We start from the raw sequence: 24,287 nt of genomic DNA, 5'->3' as shown, positions 1-24,287 counted from the left end.
AATCAGATGCCAACACGGCTGTGATTGGTGGTTTCTGGCAGGTCGTACCGCTGATTGGTCAGTGGTGCGCAGCCGCTCATTCTGGCCGGTCGGCCGCCCGCCTGCATGTCGGGACATGTCGCCGGTTGACAGGTGGTGGGTCCGGAGTTGGTTGGGCCCATGGAGCCGGCCGGAGAGGTCCCGGTCCCGGGCCCCGTCCCCGTCCCCGTCCCCGCTCTTCCACTCCAAGAGCCCGACCGGTCCCGGGTGTACAGCCTGGTGCTGGAGTACAGCTGCCGGCACCGCTTGGAGCCGCTGACGCGGGGTGAGTGACGGTCCCGGGCGGGTCGGGACGCGGGGAGATGCTGTGGGTCGGGTCGGGGGGGTCAGAGGTGAGGTGGGTTCGGGGGGGTCGGAGGTGAGGTGGATTCGGGGGGGGTCGGAGGTGAGGTGGGTTCGGGGGGGGTCGGAGGTGAGGTGGATTCGGGGGTGGGTCGGAGGTGAGGTGGGTTCGGGGGGTGTCGGAGGTGAGGTGGGTTCGGGGGGGGTGGGTCGGGGGTGGTGGTGAGGTGGGTTCGGGGGGGTCGGAGGTGAGGTGGGTTCGGGGGGGTCGGAGGTGAGGTGGGTTCGGGGGGGTCGGAGGTGAGGTGGGTTCGGGGGGGTCGGAGGTGAGGTGGGTTCGGGGGGGTCGGAGGTGAGGTGGGTTCGGGGGGGTCGGAGGTGAGGTGGGTTCGGGGGGGGGTCGGAGGTGAGGTGGGTTCGGGGGGGGTCGGAGGTGAGGTGGGTTCGGGGGGGGGTCGGAGGTGAGGTGGGTTCGGGGGGGGGTCGGAGGTGAGGTGGGTTCGGGGGGGGTCGGAGGTGAGGTGGGTTCGGGGGGGTCGGAGGTGAGGTGGGTTCGGGGGGGTCGGAGGTGAGGTGGGTTCGGGGGGGTGTCGGAGGTGAGGTGGGTTCGGGGGGGTCGGAGGTGAGGTGGGTTCGGGGGGGGGTCGGAGGTGAAGTGGGTTCGGGGGGGGTCGGAGGTGAGGTGGGTTCGGGGGGGGGTCGGAGGTGAGGTGGGTTCGGGGGGGGGTCGGAGGTGAGGTGGGTTCGGGGGGGGTCGGAGGTGAGGTGGGTTCGGGGGGGTCGGAGGTGAGGTGGGTTCGGGGGGGTCGGAGGTGAGGTGGGTTCGGGGGGGTGTCGGAGGTGAGGTGGGTGTCGGAGGTGAGGTGGGTTCGGGGGGGGTCGGAGGTGAGGTGGGTTCGGGGGGTGTCGGAGGTGAGGTGGGTTCGGGGGGGGTCGGAGGTGAGGTGGGTTCGGGGGGGTCGGAGGTGAGGTGGGTTCGGGGGGGTCGGAGGTGAGGTGGGTTCGGGGGGGTCGGAGGTGAGGTGGGTTCGGGGGGGTCGGAGGTGAGGTGGGTTCGGGGGGGTCGGAGGTGAGGTGGGTTCGGGGGGGGTCGGAGGTGAGGTGGGTTCGGGGGGTGTCGGAGGTGAGGTGGGTTCGGGGGGTGTCGGAGGTGAGGTGGGTTCGGGGGGGTCGGAGGTGAGGTGGATTCGGGGGGGGGTCGGAGGTGAGGTGGGTTCGGGGGGGGTCGGAGGTGAGGTGGATTCGGGGGTGGGTCGGAGGTGAGGTGGGTTCGGGGGGGTCGGAGGTGAGGTGGGTTCGGGGGGGTCGGAGGTGAGGTGGGTTCGGGGGGGTCGGAGGTGAGGTGGGTTCGGGGGGGGGTCGGAGGTGAGGTGGGTTCGGGGGGGGTCGGAGGTGAGGTGGGTTCGGGGGGGGGGTCGGAGGTGAGGTGGGTTCGGGGGGGGTCGGAGGTGAGGTGGGTTCGGGGGTGGGTCGGAGGTGAGGTGGGTTCGGGGGGGTCGGAGGTGAGGTGGGTTCGGGGGGGTCGGAGGTGAGGTGGGTTCAGGGGGTGTCGGAGGTGAAGTGGGTTCGGGGGGGTCGGAGGTGAGGGAGGGTCGGAGGTGAGGTGGGTTCAGGGGGGGTCGGAGGTGAGGTGGGTTCGGGGGTGGTCGGAGGTGAGGTGGGTTCGGGGGGGGTCGGAGGTGAGGTGGGTTCGGGGGTGGGTCGGAGGTGAGGTGGGTTCGGGGGGGTCGGAGGTGAGGTGGGTTCGGGGGGGTCGGAGGTGAGGTGGGTTCAGGGGGTGTCGGAGGTGAAGTGGGTTCGGGGGGGTCGGAGGTGAGGGAGGGTCGGAGGTGAGGTGGGTTCAGGGGGGGTCGGAGGTGAGGTGGGTTCGGGGGTGGGTCGGAGGTGAGGTGGGTTCGGGGGGGTCGGAGGTGAGGTGGGTTCGGGGGTGGGTCGGAGGTGAGGTGGGTTCGGGGGGGGTCGGAGGTGAGGTGGGTTCGGGGGTGGGTCGGAGGTGAGGTGGGTTCGGGGGGGTCGGAGGTGAGGTGGGTTCGGGGGGGTCGGAGGTGAGGTGGGTTCAGGGGGTGTCGGAGGTGAAGTGGGTTCGGGGGGGTCGGAGGTGAGGGAGGGTCGGAGGTGAGGTGGGTTCAGGGGGGGTCGGAGGTGAGGTGGGTTCGGGGGTGGGTCGGAGGTGAGGTGGGTTCGGGGGGGTCGGAGGTGAGGTGGGTTCGGGGGGGTCGGAGGTGAGGTGGGTTCGGGGGGGTCAGAGGTGAGGTGGGTTCGGGGGGGTCGGAGGTGAGGTGGGTTCGGGGGTGGGTCGGAGGTGAGGGAGGGTCGGAGGTGAGGTGGGTTCAGGGGGGGTCGGAGGTGAGGTGGGTTCGGGGGTGGTCGGAGGTGAGGTGGGTTCGGGGGGGTCGGAGGTGAGGTGGGTTCGGGGGGGGTCGGAGGTGAGGTGGATTCGGGGGTGGGTCGGAGGTGAGGTGGGTTCGGGGGGGTCGGAGGTGAGGTGGGTTCGGGGGGGTCGGAGGTGAGGTGGGTTCGGGGGGGTCGGAGGTGAGGTGGGTTCGGGGGGGTCGGAGGTGAGGTGGGTTCGGGGGGGTCGGAGGTGAGGTGGGTTCGGGAGGTGTCGGAGGTGAGGTGGGTTCGGGGGGGTGTCGGAGGTGAGGTGGGTTCGGGGGGTGTCGGAGGTGAGGTGGGTTCGGGGGGGGTCGGAGGTGAGGTGGGTTCGGGGGGGTCGGAGGTGAGGTGGATTCGGGGGTGGGTCGGAGGTGAGGTGGGTTCGGGGGGGTCGGAGGTGAGGTGGGTTCGGGGGGGTCGGAGGTGAGGTGGGTTCGGGGGGGTCGGAGGTGAGGTGGGTTCGGGGGAGGTCGGAGGTGAGGTGGGTTCGGGGGGGTGGGAGGTGAGGTGGGTTCGGGGGGGTCGGAGGTGAGGGAGGGTCGGAGGTGAGGGAGGGTCGGAGGTGAGGTGGGTTCAGGGGGGGTCGGAGGTGAGGTGGGTTCGGGGGTGGTCGGAGGTGAGGTGGGTTCGGGGGGGGTCGGAGGTGAGGTGGGTTCGGGGGGGGTCGGAGGTGAGGTGGATTCGGGGGTGGGTCGGAGGTGAGGTGGGTTCGGGGGGGTCGGAGGTGAGGTGGGTTCGGGGGGGTCGGAGGTGAGGTGGGTTCGGGGGGGTCGGAGGTGAGGTGGGTTCGGGGGGGTCGGAGGTGAGGTGGGTTCGGGAGGTGTCGGAGGTGAGGTGGGTTCGGGGGGGGTCGGAGGTGAGGTGGATTCGGGGGTGGGTCGGAGGTGAGGTGGGTTCGGGGGGGTCGGAGGTGAGGTGGGTTCGGGGGGGTCGGAGGTGAGGTGGGTTCGGGGGTGGGTCGGAGGTGAGGTGGGTTCGGGGGTGGGTCGGAGGTGAGGTGGTTTCGGGGGGGTGGTTTGAAGTGCGGTGGGTGTTTTTTTCCCCCCTTTCTGCAGATCAAAGGTGTCATTTGTTTACGTGCATGGGCCCAGGTGTGTTGTCTGTTCACAGTGTAGAACAACTGTGGCACCACTGGCAAATGCATGTGTTGGGTTGTAAGAGAATACTTGTCCCTTGAGTGTGGGGAATGCTGTCGGTATTTTCCAGCCTCCACACTCTGGCTTGCATGGATGGTTCTCCCCCACCTCCATCTGATTTCTGAATGGACAATGAACTATATATATAGTTCACATGTTCACTTATCTGATTGTGCATCTTCAGAGATCTGAAGCTGAGATCTTCAGGAACTTGAAGCTGCTCACCCTTTCCACTGCTGACCCTCACTGAGGACTGGTGTGTGTTCTTCAACTTCCCCTTCCTGAAGTCCTCAACCATTTCCTTGGCCTTGCTGATGTTGAGTGTAAGTTTCTGTTGTTTCATCACTCAAGCAGCCAATCTGTCTCACTCCTGTGTGCTGTCTCGTCACCATCTGAAATTCTGTCAATGGTTCTGTCATGGGCATATTTCTAAATGGCATTTGAGCTGTGTCTAGCTTCACATGGCTGAGGTGTGCAGATGTTGACTGTCAGTGAGGATAAGGTGTTATTTCGGATGCACAGTGACTGTGGTCTCTTGATGAGGAAGTCGAGGATCCAGGTGCAAAGGGGGTACAGGGGCCCAGGGATTGAAGCTTGGTGATTGTTTTGATTGTCAGTGAGGAACAGATGGTTCATAGAACAATACAGCACAGGAACAGACACTTTGGCCCCCAATATTTTGCCAAACCAATTAAATTACAGATTAGTAATCAAATGGCTAACTAAACAAATCTCTTGCCTACACAATGCCCATATCCTTCCATTTTCTTCAATCGTGTGCCTATCTAAACATCTCTTATAAGTCTCTAATATTTCAGCCTCTAGCACCACCCCAGGCAGCGTGTTCCAAGCACCCAACACTCCTTATATTTATAAAATAAATTTTGACCCTCGCATCTCCTTTGAAATTACCCCCTCATCTTAATGCATGCCCGCTGGTATTAGACATTTGAACCCTGGGGAAAAGATACTGTCTGTCTACTCTGTCTCTGCCTCTCAATCTTGTAAACCTGGATCAGATCTCCCCTCAGGCTCTGCTGTGCCGGAGAACACAGCCCAGGTTTGTCCAACCTCGCATTATTAGCAATCCACACAAACTGTGGCAAGGCTGAGAGAACGGACGTGTTATTAGCCTGTCATGTTACCAAGCACTGAGCTGAGGTTGGAGTGGTGCCCTCATTAACCCAGAGTGCTGTGTGATTTCTCCTGCAGTTTGTCTGCAGGGGTGGGATGCCAGCCTCACTGACAGTGGGCCTCTGTCACTTCGAGTCGCCTGTGCTGCATTGTGGAGCGCTGTCACACGACACTGCACAGAACACTACGGGAGGGTGGTGGACTTTGTGAACATCGTCTGGCAACAGGCTTCATACCTCATCAGTTATCGCCACTACATCAAGCTCTGCATCGCTTTCAAAGCCAAGGTAATTGTACAAAGAGCCCAGTGTGCACGGCTGACAGCACGCTGGGGTCAGTGGTGTGTTCGAAGCTGAGGTACTGTACAAAGAGCCCAGTGTGCACGGCTGACAGCACTCTGGGGTCAGTGGTGTGTTCGAAGCCGAGGTAATTGTACAAAGAGCCCAGTGTGCGCGGCTGACAGCACTCTGGGGTCAGTGGTGTGTTTAAAGCCGAGGTACTGTACAAAGAGCCCAGTGTGCACGGCTGACAGCACTCTGGGGTCAGTGGTGTGTTTAAAGCCGAGGTACTGTACAAAGAGCCCAGTGTGCACGGCTGACAGCACTCTGGGGTCAGTGGTGTGTTTAAAGCCGAGGTACTGTACAAAGAGCCCAGTGTGCACGGCTGACAGCACTCTGGGGTCAGTGGTGTGTTTAAAGCCGAGGTACTGTACAAAGAGCCCAGTGTGCACGGCTGACAGCACTCTGGGGTCAGTGGTGTGTTCAAAGCCGAGGTACTGTACAAAGAGCCCAGTGTGCACGGCTGACAGCACTCTGGGGTCAGTGGTGTGTTTAAAGCCGAGGTAATTGTACAAAGAGCCCAGTGTGCACGGCTGACAGCACTCTGGGGTCAGTGGTGTGTTTAAAGCCGAGGTAATTGTACAAAGAGCCCAGTGTGCACGGCTGACAGCACTCTGGGGTCAGTGGTGTGTTCAAAGCCGAGGTACTGTACAAAGAGCCCAGTGTGCATGGCTGACAGCACTCTGGGGTCAGTGGTGTGTTTAAAGCCGAGGTACTGTACAAAGAGCCCAGTGTGCACGGCTGACAGCACTCTGGGGTCAGTGGTGTGTTCAAAGCCGAGGTACTGTACAAAGAGCCCAGTGTGCACGGCTGACAGCACTCTGGGGTCAGTGGTGTGTTCAAAGCCGAGGTACTGGATCGGGGGAGGGGGGTCTCATTGGAACCTACTGAATATTGAAAGGCCTCAAGAGAGTGGGCGTGGAGAGGCTGTTTCTTACAGTGGGAGAGACTAGGACCAGAGGACACAGCTCCAGAACAGAGGAACATCCATTTAGAAAGGAGATGAGGAATTTCTTTAGCCAGAGAGTGGTAAATCTGTGGAATTCATTGCCATTGACAGAAGGCCAAGTTACTGAGTATACTTAAAGCAGAGGGTGATGGGTTCTTGATTAGTAAGGGTGTCAGAAGTTAAGGGAGAATGGGGTTGAGAGATTTAATAAATCAGCCATGATGGAATGTTGGAGCAGACTCGATGGGCCGAATGGTCTGATTCTCCCCTAATGTATTGTACAGACAGCACAGTGTGCACGGCTGACAGCACTGGGGGTGTGCGCTGGGTTCACTAGCAGAGACTGAGAAAGCTTCTCCCTGCTGCTGGTAGGTCATTTCTCAGTATCTGTAACTCTCAGTAGTACAGGCACGGTGGCGAGGTGGTTAAAGATTAAAGATGTACAGATGAGCTTTGTTTGTCACAGGTACACTGAAAGTTGCATTCATGACCTTCACAGTCTGAGGATGTGCCGAGGACAACTTGCAAGTACCTCAGTGCTCCCAGTATCCACATAGCACGTCCACAACTGATTAACCTAACCTGTACATCTTTGGAAAGTTGGAAGAGACCGCAGCACCCAAAGGAAACTCGTGTGGTCACGGGGAGAGTGTACAAATGCCTTACAGACCGCGATGGGAATTGAACCCTGCACACTGGCACTAGAAAGCGTAACACTGACCACTACACCACCAGACTGTGTGATTACATGTGAGAATCACCCGTTGAGCAGGAGGAGTGGACTTGGCAGACAAGGATTTCAGCTTTATCTAATGAAGATTAACGTGGAACTGAGTGAATAGCTCTGAGATTTTGGTAAATTAAAATGAAATGATGATTCTGGATCAGGGTCAACCGTGGATGTTGCATCCCAGCTGTTTACATGATACACAAGGCAGATCAGTACGATGTCGAGAGCGAGCTGTTGCCCGTGTACCAGGCTCCCCCTCTCCACGCTGCTGATGATTCCAAAGGAGTGGCAGAGACCGATACAGTTCGGCACCAGTGGCATCGCAGGAGTTGCCAGTCAGCGTTGAACTCAACGTCGGACTGCCTCAGAGACCCCAGCTCCAGTCTTCCCTTTGGGGATCACTCCCAGAGCCTTCCCCGTGAGTGGGTGTAACCACAAGGCAGGGGAAGTTTCAGATCGGAGGTTTCTTTCTAGAGGAGCTGCCAACCACAGCTGATGCGCCCCATCTGCCCGAAATGGGGACAAAAGGTGATGATAAAGACGTGCTGAAATAAAGATAAATGCTGAGCTGGTTGGACAGGTTCTGTGGAGAGAGGAACTCAGTTAATATCTCAGAATGAAGCCTCCAGCAGGAGCTGAGAAATCAAGTTACACAGCGGCTGGTCTGGACAGGGAGTGTGGAGGGGTGACAGACAAACTGAACACTGGGGAGGGGGTAACAGATGAGGGGAATGCTGTGGAGGGGTGACAGACAAGGGGAACACTGGGGAGGAGTAACAGACAAGCGGAATGCTGGGGAGGGAGTGACAAATAAGGGGAACACTGGGGAGGGGGTAACAGACAAGCGGAATGCTGGGGAGGGGGTGACAAACAAGGGGAACACTGGGGAGGGGTGACAGACGAGGGGAATGCTGTGGAGGGGTAACAGACAAGCGGAACGCTGGGGAGGGGGTAACAGACAAGTGGAACACTGGGGAGGGGTAACAGACAAGGGGAACACTGAGGAGGGGGTGACAGACAGGTAGAATGCTGGGGAAGGGGTGACAGACAGGTGGAATGCTGGGGAGGGGGTGACAAGGGGAACACTGAGGAGGGGGTGACAGACAGGTAGAATGCTGGGGAAGGGGTGACAGAGGTGGAATGCTGGGGAGGGGGTGACAAGGGGAACACTGGGGAAGGGGTGACAGACAAGTGGAACACTGGGGAGGGGATGTCAGACAAGGGGAATGCTGGGGAAGGGGTGACAGGCAGGTGGAATGCTGGGGAGGGGGTGACAGACGAGGGGAATGCTGGGGAGGGGGTGACAGACGAGGGGAATGCTGGGGAGGGGGTGACAGACGAGGGGAATGCTGGGGAGGGGATGACAGACGAGAGGAATGCTGGGGAGGGGGTAGTAGACGAGGAATGCTGGGGAGGGGGTAACCGACAAGCGGAACGCTGGGGAGGGGGTGACAGACTCGTGGAATGCTGGGGAGGGTGTGACAGACAGGTGGAATGCTGGGGAGGGGGTGACAAGGGGAACACTGAGGAGGGGGTGACAGACAGGTAGAATGCTGGGGAAGGGGTGACAGAGGTGGAATGCTGGGGAGGGGGTGACAAGGGGAACACTGGGGAAGGGGTGACAGACAAGGGGAACACTGGGGAAGGGGTGACAGACAAGTGGAACACTGGAGAGGGGGTGACAGACAAGGGGAATGCTGGGGAGGGCGGTATCAGACAAGCGGAACGCTGGGGAGGGTGTGACAGACGAGTGGAACGCTGGGGAGGGGCTGACAGACGAGGGGAACACTGAGGAGGGGGTGACAGACAGGTAGAATGCTGGGGACGGGGTGACAGACAGGTGGAATGCTGGGGAGGGGGTGACAAGGGGAACACTGAGGAGGGGGTGACAGACAGGTAGAATGCTGGGGAAGGGGTGACAGAGGTGGAATGCTGGGGAGGGGGTGACAAGGGGAACACTGGGGAAGGGGTGACAGACAAGTGGAACACTGGGGAGGGGATGTCAGACAAGGGGAATGCTGGGGAAGGGGTGACAGGCAGGTGGAATGCTGGGGAGGGGGTGACAGACGAGGGGAATGCTGGGGAGGGGGTGACAGACGAGGGGAATGCTGGGGAGGGGGTGACAGACGAGGGGAATGCTGGGGAGGAGATGACAGACGAGAGGAATGCTGGGGAGGGGGTAGTAGACGAGGAATGCTGGGGAGGGGGTAACCGACAAGCGGAACGCTGGGGAGGGGGTGACAGACTCGTGGAATGCTGGGGAGGGTGTGACAGACAGGTGGAATGCTGGGGAGGGGGTGACAAGGGGAACACTGAGGAGGGGGTGACAGACAGGTAGAATGCTGGGGAAGGGGTGACAGAGGTGGAATGCTGGGGAGGGGGTGACAAGGGGAACACTGGGGAAGGGGTGACAGACAAGGGGAACACTGGGGAAGGGGTGACAGACAAGTGGAACACTGGAGAGGGGGTGACAGACAAGGGGAATGCTGGGGAGGGCGGTATCAGACAAGCGGAACGCTGGGGAGGGTGTGACAGACGAGTGGAACGCTGGGGAGGGGCTGACAGACGAGGGGAATGCTGGGGAGGGGGTGACAGACGAGGGGAACGCTGGGGAGGGGGTGACAGATGAGGGGAACACTGGGGAGGGGGCGACAGACAAGGAGAATGCTGGGGAGGGGGTGACAGGCAGGTGGCATGCTGGGGAGGGGGTAATAGACAAGGAATGCTGGGGAGGGGGTAATAGACGAGGGGAATGCTGGGGAGGGTGTGACAGACAAGTGGAATGCTGGGGAGGGGGTGACAGACAAGGGGAATGCTGGGGAGGGGGGTATCAGACAAGCGGAACGCTGGGGAGGGTGTGACAGACGAGTGGAACGCTGGGGAGGGGCTGACAGACGAGGGGAATGCTGGGGAGGGGGTGACAGACGAGGAGAATGCTGGGGAGGGGGTAATAGACAAGGAATGCTGGGGAGGGGGTAATAGACAAGGAATGCTGGGGAGAGAGTAACAGACGAGGGGAATGCTGGGGAGGGGGTGACAGACAGGAATGCTGGGGAGGGGGTGACAGACGAGGGGAATGCTGGGGAGGGGGTAACAGACAAAGGGAATGCTGGGGAGTGGGTAATAGACGAGGGGAATGCTGGGGAGGGGGTAACAGACAAAGGGAATGCTGGGGAGGGGGTAACAGGTGAGGGGAATGCTGGGGAGGGGGTGACAGATGAGGGGAATGCTGGGGAGGGGGTAACAGACAAAGGGAATGCTGGGGAGTGGGTAATAGACGAGGGGAATGCTGGGGAGGGGGTAACAGGTGAGGGGAATGCTGGGGAGGGGGTGACAGACGAGGGGAATGCTGGGGAGGGGGTGACAGATGAGGGGAATGCTGGGGAGGGGGTAACAGACAAAGGGAATGCTGGGGAGGGGGTAACAGACAGGAATGCTGGGGAGGGGGTGACAGACGAGGGGAACGCTGGGGAGGGGGTGACAGATGAGGGGAACACTGGGGAGGGGGCGACAGACAAGGAGAATGCTGGGGAGGGGGTGACAGATGAGGGGAACACTGGGGAGGGGGCGACAGACAAGGAGAATGCTGGGGAGTGGGTAATAGTCGAGGGGAATGCTGGGGAGGGGGTAACAGGTGAGGGGAATGCTGGGGAGGGGGTGACAGACGAGGGGAATGCTGGGGAGGGGGTGACAGATGAGGGGAATGCTGGGGAGGGGGTGACAGATGAGGGGAATGCTGGGGAGGGGGTAACAGACAAAGGGAATGCTGGGGAGGGGGTAACAGACAGGAATGCTGGGGAGGGGGTGACAGACAAGGGGAATGCTGGGGAGGGGGTGACAGATGAGGGGAATGCTGGGGAGGGGGTAACAGGTGAGGGGAATGCTGGGGAGGGGGTAACAGGTGAGGGGAATGCTGGGGAGGGGGTAACAGGTGAGGGGAATGCTGGGGAGGGGGTGACAGACAAGGGGAATGCTGGGGAGGGGGTAACAGGTGAGGGGAATGCTGGGGAGGGGGTGACAGACGAGGGGAATGCTGGGGAGGGGGTGACAGATGAGGGGAATGCTGGGGAGGGGGTAACAGACAAAGGGAATGCTGGGGAGGGGGTAACAGGTGAGGGGAATGCTGGGGAGGGGGTAACAGGTGAGGGGAATGCTGGGGAGGGGGTGACAGACAAGGGGAATGCTGGGGAGGGGGTAACAGGTGAGGGGAATGCTGGGGAGGGGGTGACAGACGAGGGGAATGCTGGGGAGGGGGTGACAGACGAGGGGAATGCTGGGGAGGGGGTGACAGACAAGGGGAATGCTGGGGAGGGGGTGACAGATGAGGGGAATGCTGGGGAGGGGGTAACAGGTGAGGGGAATGCTGGGGAGGGGGTAACAGGTGAGGGGAATGCTGGGGAGGGGGTGACAGACAAGGGGAATGCTGGGGAGGGGGTAACAGGTGAGGGGAACACTGGGGAGGGGGCGACAGACAAGGAGAATGCTGGGGAGGGGGTGACAGGCAGGTGGCATGCTGGGGAGGGGGTAATAGACAAGGAATGCTGGGGAGTGGGTAATAGACGAGGGGAATGCTGGGGAGGGGGTAACAGGTGAGGGGAATGCTGGGGAGGGGGTGACAGACGAGGGGAATGCTGGGGAGGGGGTGACAGATGAGGGGAATGCTGGGGAGGGGGTAACAGACAAAGGGAATGCTGGGGAGGGGGTAACAGACAAAGGGAATGCTGGGGAGGGGGTAACAGGTGAGGGGAATGCTGGGGAGGGGGTAACAGGTGAGGGGAATGCTGGGGAGGGGGTGACAGACAAGGGGAATGCTGGGGAGGGGGTAACAGGTGAGGGGAATGCTGGGGAGGGGGTGACAGACGAGGGGAATGCTGGGGAGGGGGTGACAGACGAGGGGAATGCTGGGGAGGGGGTGACAGATGAGGGGAATGCTGGGGAGGGGGTAACAGACAAGGGGAATGCTGGGGAGGGGGTAACAGGTGAGGGGAATGCTGGGGAGGGGGTGACAGACGAGGGGAATGCTGGGGAGGGGGTAACAGGTGAGGGGAATGCTGGGGAGGGGGTGACAGACAAAGGGAATGCTGGGGAGGGGGTAACAGGTGAGGGGAATGCTGGGGAGGGGGTAACAGGTGAGGGGAATGCTGGGGAGGGGGTAACAGATGAGGGGAATGCTGGGGAGTGGGTAATAGATGAGGGGAATGCTGGGGAGGGGGTAACAGGTGAGGGGAATGCTGGGGAGGGGGTAACAGACAAAGGGAATGCTGGGGAGGGGGTAACAGGTGAGGGGAATGCTGGGGAGGGGGTAACAGACAAAGGGAATGCTGGGGAGGGGGTAACAGGTGAGGGGAATGCTGGGGAGGGGGTGACAGGTGAGGGGAATGCTGGGGAGGGGGTAACAGGTGAGGGGAATGCTGGGGAGGGGGTAACAGGTGAGGGGAATGCTGGGGAGGGGGTAACAGGTGAGGGGAATGCTGGGGAGGGGGTGACAGACGAGGGGAATGCTGGGGAGGGGGTAACAGGTGAGGGGAATGCTGGGGAGGGGGTAACAGACAAAGGGAATGCTGGGGAGGGGGTAACAGACAAAGGGAATGCTGGGGAGGGGGTAACAGGTGAGGGGAATGCTGGGGAGGGGGTGACAGACGAGGGGAATGCTGGGGAGGGGGTAACAGGTGAGGGGAATGCTGGGGAGGGGGTAACAGGCAAGTGGAATGCTGGGGAGGGGGTAACAGGTGAGGGGAATGCTGGGGAGGGGGTAACAGGTGAGGGGAATGCTGGGGAGGGGTGACAGGCAAGGGGAATGCTGGGGAGTTGTCTGGTTGATGGATTATTGAAATGGTTGTGAAGATGAGCTTTATTTGTCACGTGCATCGGAACATTCAGTAAAATGTGTCATTTGTGTCAATGACCAACACAGTCAGAAGAAGTGTGGGGACGGTCCACAAATGTGGGATTGAGTGGGATCAGGGATCAGCCATCAGCCATGATGGAATGGAGGTACAGACTCAATGGGCTGAATGGACTAATTCTGCTCCTGTGTCTTATGGGATTCAGGGGAATAGGAAGCAGAGGGTGCTGGCTTGAAGGTAGGTTCTCTCACTGGAGGCCTGTGACTAGTGGGATTCTCCAGGAGTCAGTTTTGGGATCTGTGTTCATTTTATGTAAACGTTTTGGATGTATGTGTATCATAAGACCATGATCATTAGAGGAATGATATTGGTATGGACAGAAGAATGGCTGACCGGCAGTGAGTAACCTTCTCTGGTTGGCTGCCAGTGACTGGTGGTGTTCCTCAGGGGTCAGGATTGGTACCGCTACTTTTCACATTGTTTGTCCATGATTTAGAAACATAGAAAACCTACAGCACAGTACAGGCCCTTTGGCCCACAAAGCTGTGTCAAACATGTCCCTACCTTAGAAATTAGCTAGGGTTACCCATAGCCCTCTATTTTTCTAAGCTCCATGTACCTATCCAGGAGTCTCTTAAAAGATCCTATTGTATCTGCTTCCACTGCCGCCGCTGGCAGCCCATTCCACGCACTCACCACTCTCTGCGTAAAAAAACTTACCCCTGACATCTCCTCTGTACCTACTCCCCAGCACCTTAAACCTGTGTCCTTTCGTGCTGGCCATTTCAGCCCTGGGAAAAAGCCTCTGACTATCCACACGATCAATGCCTCTCATTATCTTGTACACTTCTATCAGGTCACCTCTCATCCTCCATTGCTCCAAGGAGAAAAGGCCGAGTTCACTCAACCTATTCTCATAAGGTATGCCCTCCAATCCAGGCAACATCCTTGTAAATCTCCTCTGCACCCTTTCTATAGTTTCCACATCCTTCCTTCAGTGAGGCGACCAGAACTGAGCACAGTACTCCAAGTGGGGCCTGACCAGGGTCCTATATCTGCAACATTACCTCTCGGCTCTTAAACTCAATCTCACTGTTCATGAAGGCCAATGCACCGTATGCCTTCTTAACTACAGAGTCAACCTGCGTAGCAGCTTTGAGTGTTCTATGGACTCAGACCCCAAGATCCCTCTGATCCTCCACACCGCCAAGAGTCTTACCATTAATACTATATTCTGCCATCATATTTGACCTACCAAAATGAACCACTTCACACTTATCTGGGTTGAACTCCATCTGCCACTTCTCAGCCCAGTTTTGCAGCCTATCAATGTTCCATTGTAACCTCTGACAGCCCTCCACACTATACACAACACCCCCAACCTTTGTGTCATCAACAAATTTACTAACCCATCCCTCCACTTCCTTATCCAGGTCATTTATAAAAACAACGAAGAGAAGGGGTCCCAGTACAGATCTCTGAGGCACACCACTGGTCACCGACCAGTTCTGGATCCACAAAGCAATGTCCCCTTGGATTCCATGTCTCCTTACATTCTCAATAAGCCTTGCATGGGGTACCTTATCAAATGCCTTGCTGAAATCCATGTACACTACATCTACAGCTCTACCCTCTTCAATGTGTTTAGTCACATCCTCAAAAAGTTCAAGCAGGCTTGCAGAGCACAATCTGCCTTTCACAAAGCCATGCTGACTATTCCTAATCATATTATGCCTCTCCAAACGTTCATAAATCCTGCCTCTCAGGATCTTCTCCATCAGCTTACTAACCACTGAAGTAAGACTTATTGGTCTATAATTTCCTGGGATATCTCTACTCCCTTTCTTGAATAAGGAAACAAGATCCACAACCCTCCAATCCTCCGGAACCTCTCCTGCCCTCATTGATGATGCAAAGATCATCGCCAGAGGCTCAGCAATCTCCTCCCTTGCCTCCCACAGTAGCCTGGGGTACATCTCGTCTGGTCCCGGTGACTGATCCAACTTGATGCTTTCCAAAAGCTTTTCAGTCTGCTGCAAGTCATCCCTACATTTCCAAGATCCTTTTCCATATGGAATACTGAAGCTAAGTACTCATTAAGTACCTCTGCTATCTCCTCCGGTTCCATACACTTTTCCACTGTCACACTTGATTGGTCCTGGTTTCACACATCTTATCCTCTTGCTCTTCACATACTTGCAGATTACCTTGGGGTTTTCCTTAATCCTGTCCACCAAGGCCTTCTCATGGCCCCTTCTGGCTCTTCTAGTTTCGTTCTTAAGCTCCTTCCTGCTAGCCTTATAATCTTCTAGATCTCTATCACTACCTAGTTTTTTGAACCTTTCGTAAGCTCTTCTTCCAGACTAGACTTACAACAGCCTTTGTACCCCACAATTCCTGTATCCTACCATCCTTCCCTGTCTTATTGAAACGTACCTATGCAGAACTCCGTGCAAATATCCCCTGAACATTTGCCAGATTTCTGCCGTACATTTCCCTGAGAACATCTATTCCCAATTTATGCCTCCAAGATCCTGCCTGATAGCCTCATATTTCCCCTTACTCCAATTAAACGCTTTTCAAACATGTCTGTTCCTATCCCTCTCCGATGCTGTGGTAAAGGAGATAGAATTGTGATCAATATCTCCAAAATGCTCTCCCACTGAGAGATCTGACACCTGACCAGTTTCATTTCCCAATACCACATTAAGTAGAGACTCTCCTCTTGTAGGCTTGTCCACATATTGTGTCACGAAACCTTCCTGAACACACCCAACAAACTCCAGCCCATCTAAACCCCTCACTTTAGGGAGATGCCAATCGATATTTGGGAAATTAAAATCTCCCACCACAACAACCCTGTTATTATTACTGCTTTCCAGAATCTGTCTCCCTATCTGCTCCATGATGTCCCTGTTACTATTGGGTGGTCTATAAAAAAACACCCAGTAGAGTTATTGACCCCTTCCTATTGCTAACTTCCAGCCACAGAGACTCCGTAGACAACCCCTCCATGACTTGCTCCTTTTCTGCAGCCGTGACACTATCTCTGATCAATGATGCCACGCCCCCAACTCTTTTGCCTCCTTCCCTATCCTTTCTGAAACATCTAAAGCCTAGCACTCGAAGTAACCATTCCTGCCCCTGAGTCATCCAAGTCTCTGTAATGGCTTCAACATCACAGCTCCAAGTACTGATCCAGGCTCTAAGCTCATCCGCTTTGTTCATGATACTCCTTGCATTAAAATAGACACATCTCAAACCATCGGTCTGAGTGCGTCCCTTCTCTAGCACCTGCCTATCCTCCCTCTCGCACTGTCTCCAGGCTTTCTCTATTTGTGAGCCAACTGTCTTTTCCTCCATCTCTTCAGTTCGGTTCCCACCCTCCAGCAATCCTAGTTTAAACTCTCCCCAATAGCTGTAGCAAACCTCCCCGCCAAGATATTGGTCCCCTGGGATTCAAGTGCAACCCATCCTTTTTGTACAGGTCATGCCTGCCCCAAAAGAGGTCCCAATGATCCAGAAATCTGAATCCCTGCTACCTGCTCCAATCCCTCAGCCACACATTTATCCTCCACTTCATTTAGATAATATAATTGACGGTTTGGTGGCAAAGTTTGTGGATGATATGAAGATAGGTGGAGGGGTAGGTAGTGCTGAGGAAGTAATGTGATTGCAGCAGGACTTAGACAAATTGGAAGAATGGACAAAAAAGTGGCAGATGGAATTCAGTGTTGGGGAATGTACAATAATGCAATTTGGTAAAAGGAACAATAGTATGGACTATTATCTAAATGTGGAGTAGTTTCAAACATCAGAGGTGCAGATGGACTTAGAGGAGTCCTCGTGCAAGACTCCCAGAAGATTAGTCACAGGTTGAGTCTGTGGTAAAGAAGGCAAATTCAATGTTGGCATTTATTTCAAGGGGAACAGAGTATAAAAGCAATGAGATAATGTTGAGTCTTTATATGACACTAGTCAGGCCGCACTTGGAGTATTGTCAACAGTTTTGGGCCCTGTGTCTTTAGAATTATGAGTTGTCATTGGAGAGAGTCCAGAGGAGGTTCACGAGGATGATTCTGGGAATGAAGGGGTTAACATATGAGGAGCTTTGGGCCTGTACTCATTGGAATTTAGAAGAATGCGGTGGGATCTCATTGAAACCTATTGGATGCTGAAAGGACTCGACAAGGTGGATGTGGAGAAGATGTTCTCTATTGGGGGCATCCAGTACTAGAGAGCACAGCCTGAAAATTGAAGGACAACCCTTTAGAACAGAGGTAAGGAGGATTTTTTTATTTATAGAGATTAGTGAATCTGGACTGCTCTGCCACAGTCTCTGGTGGAGGCCAAGGTCTTGAGGATATTTAAAGCTGAAGTTGACCGTTTCCTGATCGGTCAGGGTATCAAAGGATATGGTGAGAAGGCAGGTGTATGGGGTTGAGTGGGATCTGGGATCAGCCATGATGGAATGGCAGAGCAGACGATGGGCTGAATGGCCTAATTCTGCGCCTGTGTCTTGTGGTCTTTCGGTCTTATTGCATACTCACAACTTATTAACCCCAACCAATATAACTGAAGCACCTGGAGGAAACGCACAGGGTTACCAGGGTACAAACTCCTCATAGTCTGGCTGGAATTGACAGCCAACACTGTAAAGCGATTGCACTAACAGCTATGCCCCACAGCCGTCAGACCTGTCAGAAGTGCCCAGGACTGACTGACAATAATGGAGCACGAGCTGCAGTAAGACTTTCTTGTCTGATACAGAGAGTGAGATTCTGAAGTTACTGGGTCCAATATCAAGTGCGGAAGTTGTATTGCAATGAAAACAACAAATTTCACAACATACTGTATGGCAGTGACATTAAAGCAGGTTCTGACCTTGTGAGGTGAGACGGGAACCATGGTGACATAGAGCAAGAGGTTAGCATAGTGGTTGGTGTAGCCCCTGTTCAATTCCCACCACTGTATTCGGCATGTTTTGTGAGGTTACGCCAGCAGGTTCATACTGCAGGACGCCTGGGGGGGCGGTGGGTGGTGAGGCTGGAAACTAAGGCTCCCCCAGCACACTGACTCAGACAGCAACAAAGTCAGTATTTGGTCTGTGCACTGTTGAGGCTACGCTCACCTCCAAAGGACACATTTAAAGATTTTTGTAAAATCCTTAAATGTCACATGTACTGTGCATCGAAACGTATTGAAATGGATCATTTGTGTCCAAAATCATCACAGTCCAAGGATGTGTGAGAGGCAGTCTGCAAGTGTCGCTGTGCTTCCAGCACCAATGCAGCGTGCCCACAACCTACTAACCCTATCCCGTACAACTTTGCAATGTGGGAGGAAACTGAGGCGTTCAGAGGAAAGCCACACAATCACAGGAAGAACATACCAATTCTTTACAGGCGGTGGCAGGAATTGAACCCGGACTGCTGGCTCTGTGAAACATTACACTGACTGATACTGGAATTGAACCGGATCACTGGCTCTGTGAAATGTTACACTGACTGATACTGGAATTGAACCGGATCACTGGCTCTGTGAAATGTTACACTGGCTGACATTGGAATTGAACCGGATCACTGGCACAGTGAAGTGTTACACTGGCTGACATTGGAATTGAACCGGATCACTGGCACAGTGAAGTGTTACACTGACTGATACTGGAATTGAACCCGGATCACTGGCTCTGTGAAACGTTACACTGGCTGATACTGGAATTGAACCGGATCACTGGCTCTGTGAAGCGTTACACTGACTGATACTGGAATTGAACCGGATCACTGGCTCTGTGAAACGTTACACTGACTGATACTGGAATTGAACCCGGATCACTGGCTCTGTGAAACGTTACACTGACTGATACTGGAATTGAACCGGATCACTGGCACAGTGAAGTGTTACACTGACTGATACTGGAATTGAACCGGATCACTGGCTCTGTGAAGCGTTACACTGGCTGACATTGGAATTGAACCGGATCACTGGCTCTGTGAAACGTTACACTGACTGATACTGGAATTGAACCGGATCACTGGCACAGTGAAGTGTTACACTGACTGATACTGGAATTGAACCGGATCACTGGCTCTGTGAAACGTTACACTGACTGATACTGGAATTGAACCGGATCACTGGCACAGTGAAGTGTTACACTGACTGATACTGGAATTGAACCGGATCACTGGCTCTGTGAAACGTTACACTGACTGATACTGGAATTGAACCCGGATCACTGGCTCTGTGAAACGTTACACTGACTGATACTGGAATTGAACCGGATCACTGGCTCTGTGAAACGTTACACTGACTGATACTGGAATTGAACCGGATCACTGGCTCTGTGAAGCGTTACACTGGCTGACATTGGAATTGAACCGGATCACTGGCTCTGTGAAACGTTACACTGACTGATACTGGAATTGAACCGAATCACTGGCTCTGTGAAGCGTTACACTGGCTGACATTGGAATTGAACCCGGATCACTGGCTCTGTGAAACGTTACACTGGCTGACAGTGGAATTGAACCGGATCACTGGCTCTGTGAAGTGTTACACTGACTGATACTGGAATTGAACCGGATCACTGGCTCTGTGAAGCGTTACACTGGCTGACATTGGAATTGAACCGGATCACTGGCTCTGTGAAACGTTACACTGGCTGACATTGGAATTGAACCGAATCACTGGCTCTGTGAAGCGTTACACTGGCTGACATTGGAATTGAACCCGGATCACTGGCTCTGTGAAACGTTACATGGCTGACATTGGAATTGAACCGGATCACTGCCTCTGTGAAACGTTACACTGGCTGACATTGGAATTGAACCCGGATCACTGGCACAGTGAAGTGTTACACTGACTGATACTGGAATTGAACCGAATCACTGGCTCTGTGAAGCGTTACACTGGCTGACATTGGAATTGAACCCAGATCACTGGCTCTGTGAAGCGTTACACTGGCTGACAGTGGAATTGAACCGGATCACTGGCTCTGTGAAGCGTTACACTGACTGACATTGGAATTGAACCGGATCACTGGCACTGTGAAACGTTACACTGACTGACATTGGAATTGAACCGGATCACTGGCTCTGTGAAACGTTACACTGACTGATACTGGAATTGAACCGGATCACTGGCTCTGTGAAACGTTACACTGGCTGACATTGGAATTGAACCGGATCACTGGCACAGTGAAGTGTTACACTGACTGATACTGGAATTGAACCCGGATCACTGGCACAGTGAAGTGTTACACTGACTGATACTGGAATTGAACCGAATCACTGGCTCTGTGAAGCGTTACACTGGCTGACATTGGAATTGAACCCGGATCACTGGCTCTGTGAAGCGTTACACTGGCTGACAGTGGAATTGAACCGGATCACTGGCTCTGTGAAGCGTTACACTGACTGACATTGGAATTGAACCGGATCACTGGCTCTGTGAAACGTTACACTGACTGATACTGGAATTGAACCGGATCACTGGCTCTGTGAAACGTTACACTGACTGATACTGGAATTGAACCGGATCACTGGCTCTGTGAAGCGTTACACTGACTGACATTGGAATTGATCCGGATTACTGGCTCTGTGAAACGTTACACTGACTGATACTGGAATTGAACCGGATCACTGGCTCTGTGAAACGTTACACTGGCTGACATTGGAATTGAACCCGGATCACTGCCTCTGTGAAAAGTTACACTGGCTGACATTGGAATTGAACCCGGATCACTGGCACAGTGAAGTGTTACACTGACTGATACTGGAATTGAACCGGATCACTGGCTCTGTGAAACGTTACACTGACTGATACTGGAATTGAACCGGATCACTGGCTCTGTGAAACGTTACACTGGCTGACATTGGAATTGAACTGGATCACTGGCTCTGTGAAACGTTACACTGGCTGACATTGGAATTGAACCGGATCACTGGCACAGTGAAGTGTTACACTGACTGATACTGGAATTGAACCGGATCACTGGCACTGTGAAGCATTACACCGACTGACATTGGAAGTGAACCTGGATCACTGGCACAGTGAAGCGTTACACTGGCTGACATTGGAATTGAACCGGATCACTGGCTCTGTGAAACGTTACACTGGCTGACATTGGAATTGAACTGGATCACTGGCTCTGTGAAACGTTACACTGACTGATACTGGAATTGAACCGGATCACTGGCTCTGTGAAACGTTACACTGGCTGACATTGGAATTGAACTGGATCACTGGCTCTGTGAAACGTTACACTGGCTGACATTGGAATTGAACCGGATCACTGGCACAGTGAAGTGTTACACTGACTGATACTGGAATTGAACCGAATCACTGGCTCTGTGAAGCGTTACACTGGCTGACATTGGAATTGAACCCGGATCACTGGCTCTGTGAAGCGTTACACTGGCTGACAGTGGAATTGAACCGGATCACTGGCTCTGTGAAGCGTTACACTGACTGACATTGGAATTGAACCGGATCACTGGCTCTGTGAAACGTTACACTGACTGATACTGGAATTGAACCGGATCACTGGCTCTGTGAAACATTACACTGACTGATACTGGAATTGAACCGGATCACTGGCTCTGTGAAGCGTTACACTGACTGACATTGGAATTGATCCGGATTACTGGCTCTGTGAAACGTTACACTGACTGATACTGGAATTGAACCAGATCACTGGCTCTGTGAAACGTTACACTGGCTGACATTGGAATTGAACCCGGATCACTGACACAGTGAAGCCTGACACTGACTGACATTGGAATCCAACCCGGACCACTGGCACAGTGAAGTGTTACATTGACTGACATTGGAAACGAACCCGGATCACTGACACAGACTCCTGTAGCTCCTCCCTAATGGTAACAACGAGAAGAGGACATGTCCTGGATGTTGGGGGTCCTCAGTGATGGATGTCAGTCCTCCACTGCTGTGTCTTGCACCAGGAGGTGGTGACTATGTAAATTTGGAGTGTTTCCAGTTTATGATGATGGATCTTTTCCCTGAATTCCTATCTCTGTACAGATGGTGATGGAGATGTTTGTAAAGCAAAGGAGCTTACTGGACATCCTGCAAATGCTGGACAAGTTCTTCCCCGAGCTGCTTCCGGCTGACCCCAGAGCGGTAAGTGTTTGAGCAGCTGACTGATGCAGCAGGCACCGTGGCTGCTCTTCACCTGGCTCCTTCCACTGACTGACCCGGACCGATGTTCTCAGCTGATGGAGAGCAGACACTGGGGTGGGACGGGGAGATGGTGGGTACACATCTGTGGGGAACGAGTACAGGGAGCAGTCCAAGGGTGCAGATCCATAGGGAACAGGTGCTGGGGGCAGTCTGTGAGGAACTTGGTCGAGTGAACGTGGCCTTTTCTCCTGAGAGGTGACCTGATAGAGGTGTACAAGAAAAGGAGAGGCATTGATCATGTGGATAGTCAGAGGCTTTTTCCTAGGGCTGAAATGGCTAGCACAAGAGGGCATAGTTTTAAGGTGCTGGGGAGTAGGTACAGAGGAGATGTTGGGTAAATTTTTTACACAGAGAATGGTGAGTGCGTGGAATGGGCTGCCAGCGATGGTGGTGGAGGCGGATACGATAGGGTCTTTTAAGAGACTCCTGGATAGCTACATGGAGCTTAGAAAAATAGAGGGCTATGGGTAACCCTCGGTAATTTCTAAAGTAAGGACACGTTTGGCACAGCTTTGTGCTGTAGGTTTTCTATGTTTCTATGAACGGGTGCTGGGGTGGTCTGTAGGGGCAGCCCCATGGGGAATGGGTGTGGGTGGTTGTCTGTGGGTGCTAATCCAAGGGGAACAGTTGCTGTGGGGGTGGGGGAAGTCCTTGGTAGCAGATCGATTGGGAATTGGTACGGGTAGGACGAGTCCAAGGAGGGTTTTACAGATCCAGGCTCAGGGATAGGGGTGGGGATGTAACCGTCTCTCTGGTTCATCCACAGACCACGAGTGATGTTCAGAGGGAGCAGCAGTGTCGGCTGCAGTTCCGCAAACTGGTCCTGCTGCTGATCCGAGACGGGGATTACAGGGAACGGTTCCTGCAGGTAGGTGTTGCAGATGGAAGTAGTGGGTAAGGAACTGGTTCACCAATACTCGCCCTATACATGGAAACACAGACCAGCGCAGTACAGGCCTTTCAGCCCACAATCTTGTGCTGACGCTTTAAATGACTAATCCTTCCCTCCATTTTCTATAATCCATGTGCCTATCTAAGAGTCTCTTCAATGTTCCTAATGTATCTGCCTCTTCTACCACCCCGATGCTGCGTTCCACTAACCACGACAACTCCCCCCAGACATTCCTCTAATCTTCTTAAAATAATTTCCCTTCACGTTAGCCATTCTGGCCCTGGGGAAAAAGTCACTAGCCGCCCACTCTATCTATGTCTCTTATCATATTGTTCATCTCTGTCACCGCTCAGCCTTTTTCACTCCAAAGAGAAAAGCCCTTGCCCATCAACCTATCCTAAGACATGCTTTCTAGTCTAGGCAACATCCTGGTAAATCTCATCTGCACCCTCTCTAAAGCTTCCACATCCTCCCCCTAACAAGAACTAAGCACAATACTCCCAAGTTCCCTTTACCCTGGGGAGTCAGTAACATCTGTGGTGTGGTCTGGTCAAATAAAGCAGAAATCTTAGCACAGCTGGACACCACAGTTCCCATGGCCCAGTCTGCCTGGATACCAGGGACATTAGCACAGGTGGACACAACGTGAGGGTCTGTCTGGGTTGTTGATTAGAGGCTGGTGGGGGAATTGAGTGTGTGCATTTCCGTTGGTAGGACTCTGTGTGTCTGTGTGGGGAACTGTGTTCTTGAGTATCCTACCCCTACAGATAAGGAGGGGTGACAGTTGAATGGGGTTGTGTTGAGGAGAAGGGGGTTGGGTTGAGTAGGGATTGGGTTGGGGGGGGTTTGGGTTGAGGGATGGGGGTTGGGTTGAGGAGGGAGGTTGGGTTGAGTGGGATTTGGGTTGAGGAGAGGGGTTTGGGTTGAGGAGAGGGGTTTGGGTTGAGGAGAGGGGGTTGGGATGAGGAGGGGGGGTTGGGTTAAGGGGAGGGGGTTGGGTTGAGGAGAGGGGATTGGGTTGAGGAGAGGGGATTAGGTTGAGTGGGATTTGGGTTGAGGATGGGGGTTGGGATGAGGAGTGGGGGTTGGGTTGAGGAGAAGGGATTGGGTTGAGGAGGGGGGTTGGTTTGAGTGGGATTTGGGTTGAGGAGGGGGTTTGGGTTGAGGAGAGGGGGTTGGGATGAAGGGGGGGTTGGGTTGAGGGGGGTTGGGTTGAGGAGAGGGGATTGGGTTGAGGAGAGGGGATTGGGTTGAGGAGAGGGGGTTGGATTGAGGGGAGGGGATTGGGTTGAGGAGAGGGGGTTGGATTGAGGGGAGGGGATTGGGTTGAGGAGAGGGGATTGGATTGAGGGGAGGGGATTGGG

General features: G+C 54.8%; 2 protein-coding genes across 3 annotated transcripts in view; one reads left to right on the top strand and one right to left on the bottom strand.

Annotated features, from left to right (window-relative positions):
- Positions 1-24,287, bottom strand: part of kiaa0513 (KIAA0513 ortholog) — a 231,748-nt gene that overhangs the window by 33,111 nt on the left and 174,350 nt on the right. The window lies entirely within an intron of this gene.
- LOC134356365 (uncharacterized) overlaps positions 1-24,287 on the top strand; it is a 40,840-nt gene that overhangs the window by 579 nt on the left and 15,974 nt on the right. The window contains exons 1-4 of one of the 2 annotated variants that reach the window (XM_063067276.1): positions 97-304; positions 5,046-5,254; positions 21,873-21,971; positions 22,798-22,899. In XM_063067276.1, coding sequence (XP_062923346.1) covers positions 160-304; positions 5,046-5,254; positions 21,873-21,971; positions 22,798-22,899 — 555 coding nt within the window. In that variant the 5' untranslated portion in view covers positions 97-159. Of the gene's footprint in view, positions 1-96; positions 305-5,045; positions 5,255-21,872; positions 21,972-22,797; positions 22,900-24,287 lie in introns of those variants that run through there. The other variant, XM_063067275.1, reaches the window with a different exon arrangement.

This window comes from Mobula hypostoma, chromosome 14, assembly GCF_963921235.1.
Source record: "Mobula hypostoma chromosome 14, sMobHyp1.1, whole genome shotgun sequence".
NCBI lineage: Eukaryota > Metazoa > Chordata > Chondrichthyes > Myliobatiformes > Myliobatidae > Mobula > Mobula hypostoma.
The sequence above is the reverse complement of the archived record's forward strand: the minus strand, read 5'-3'. Positions and strand labels throughout refer to the sequence as shown.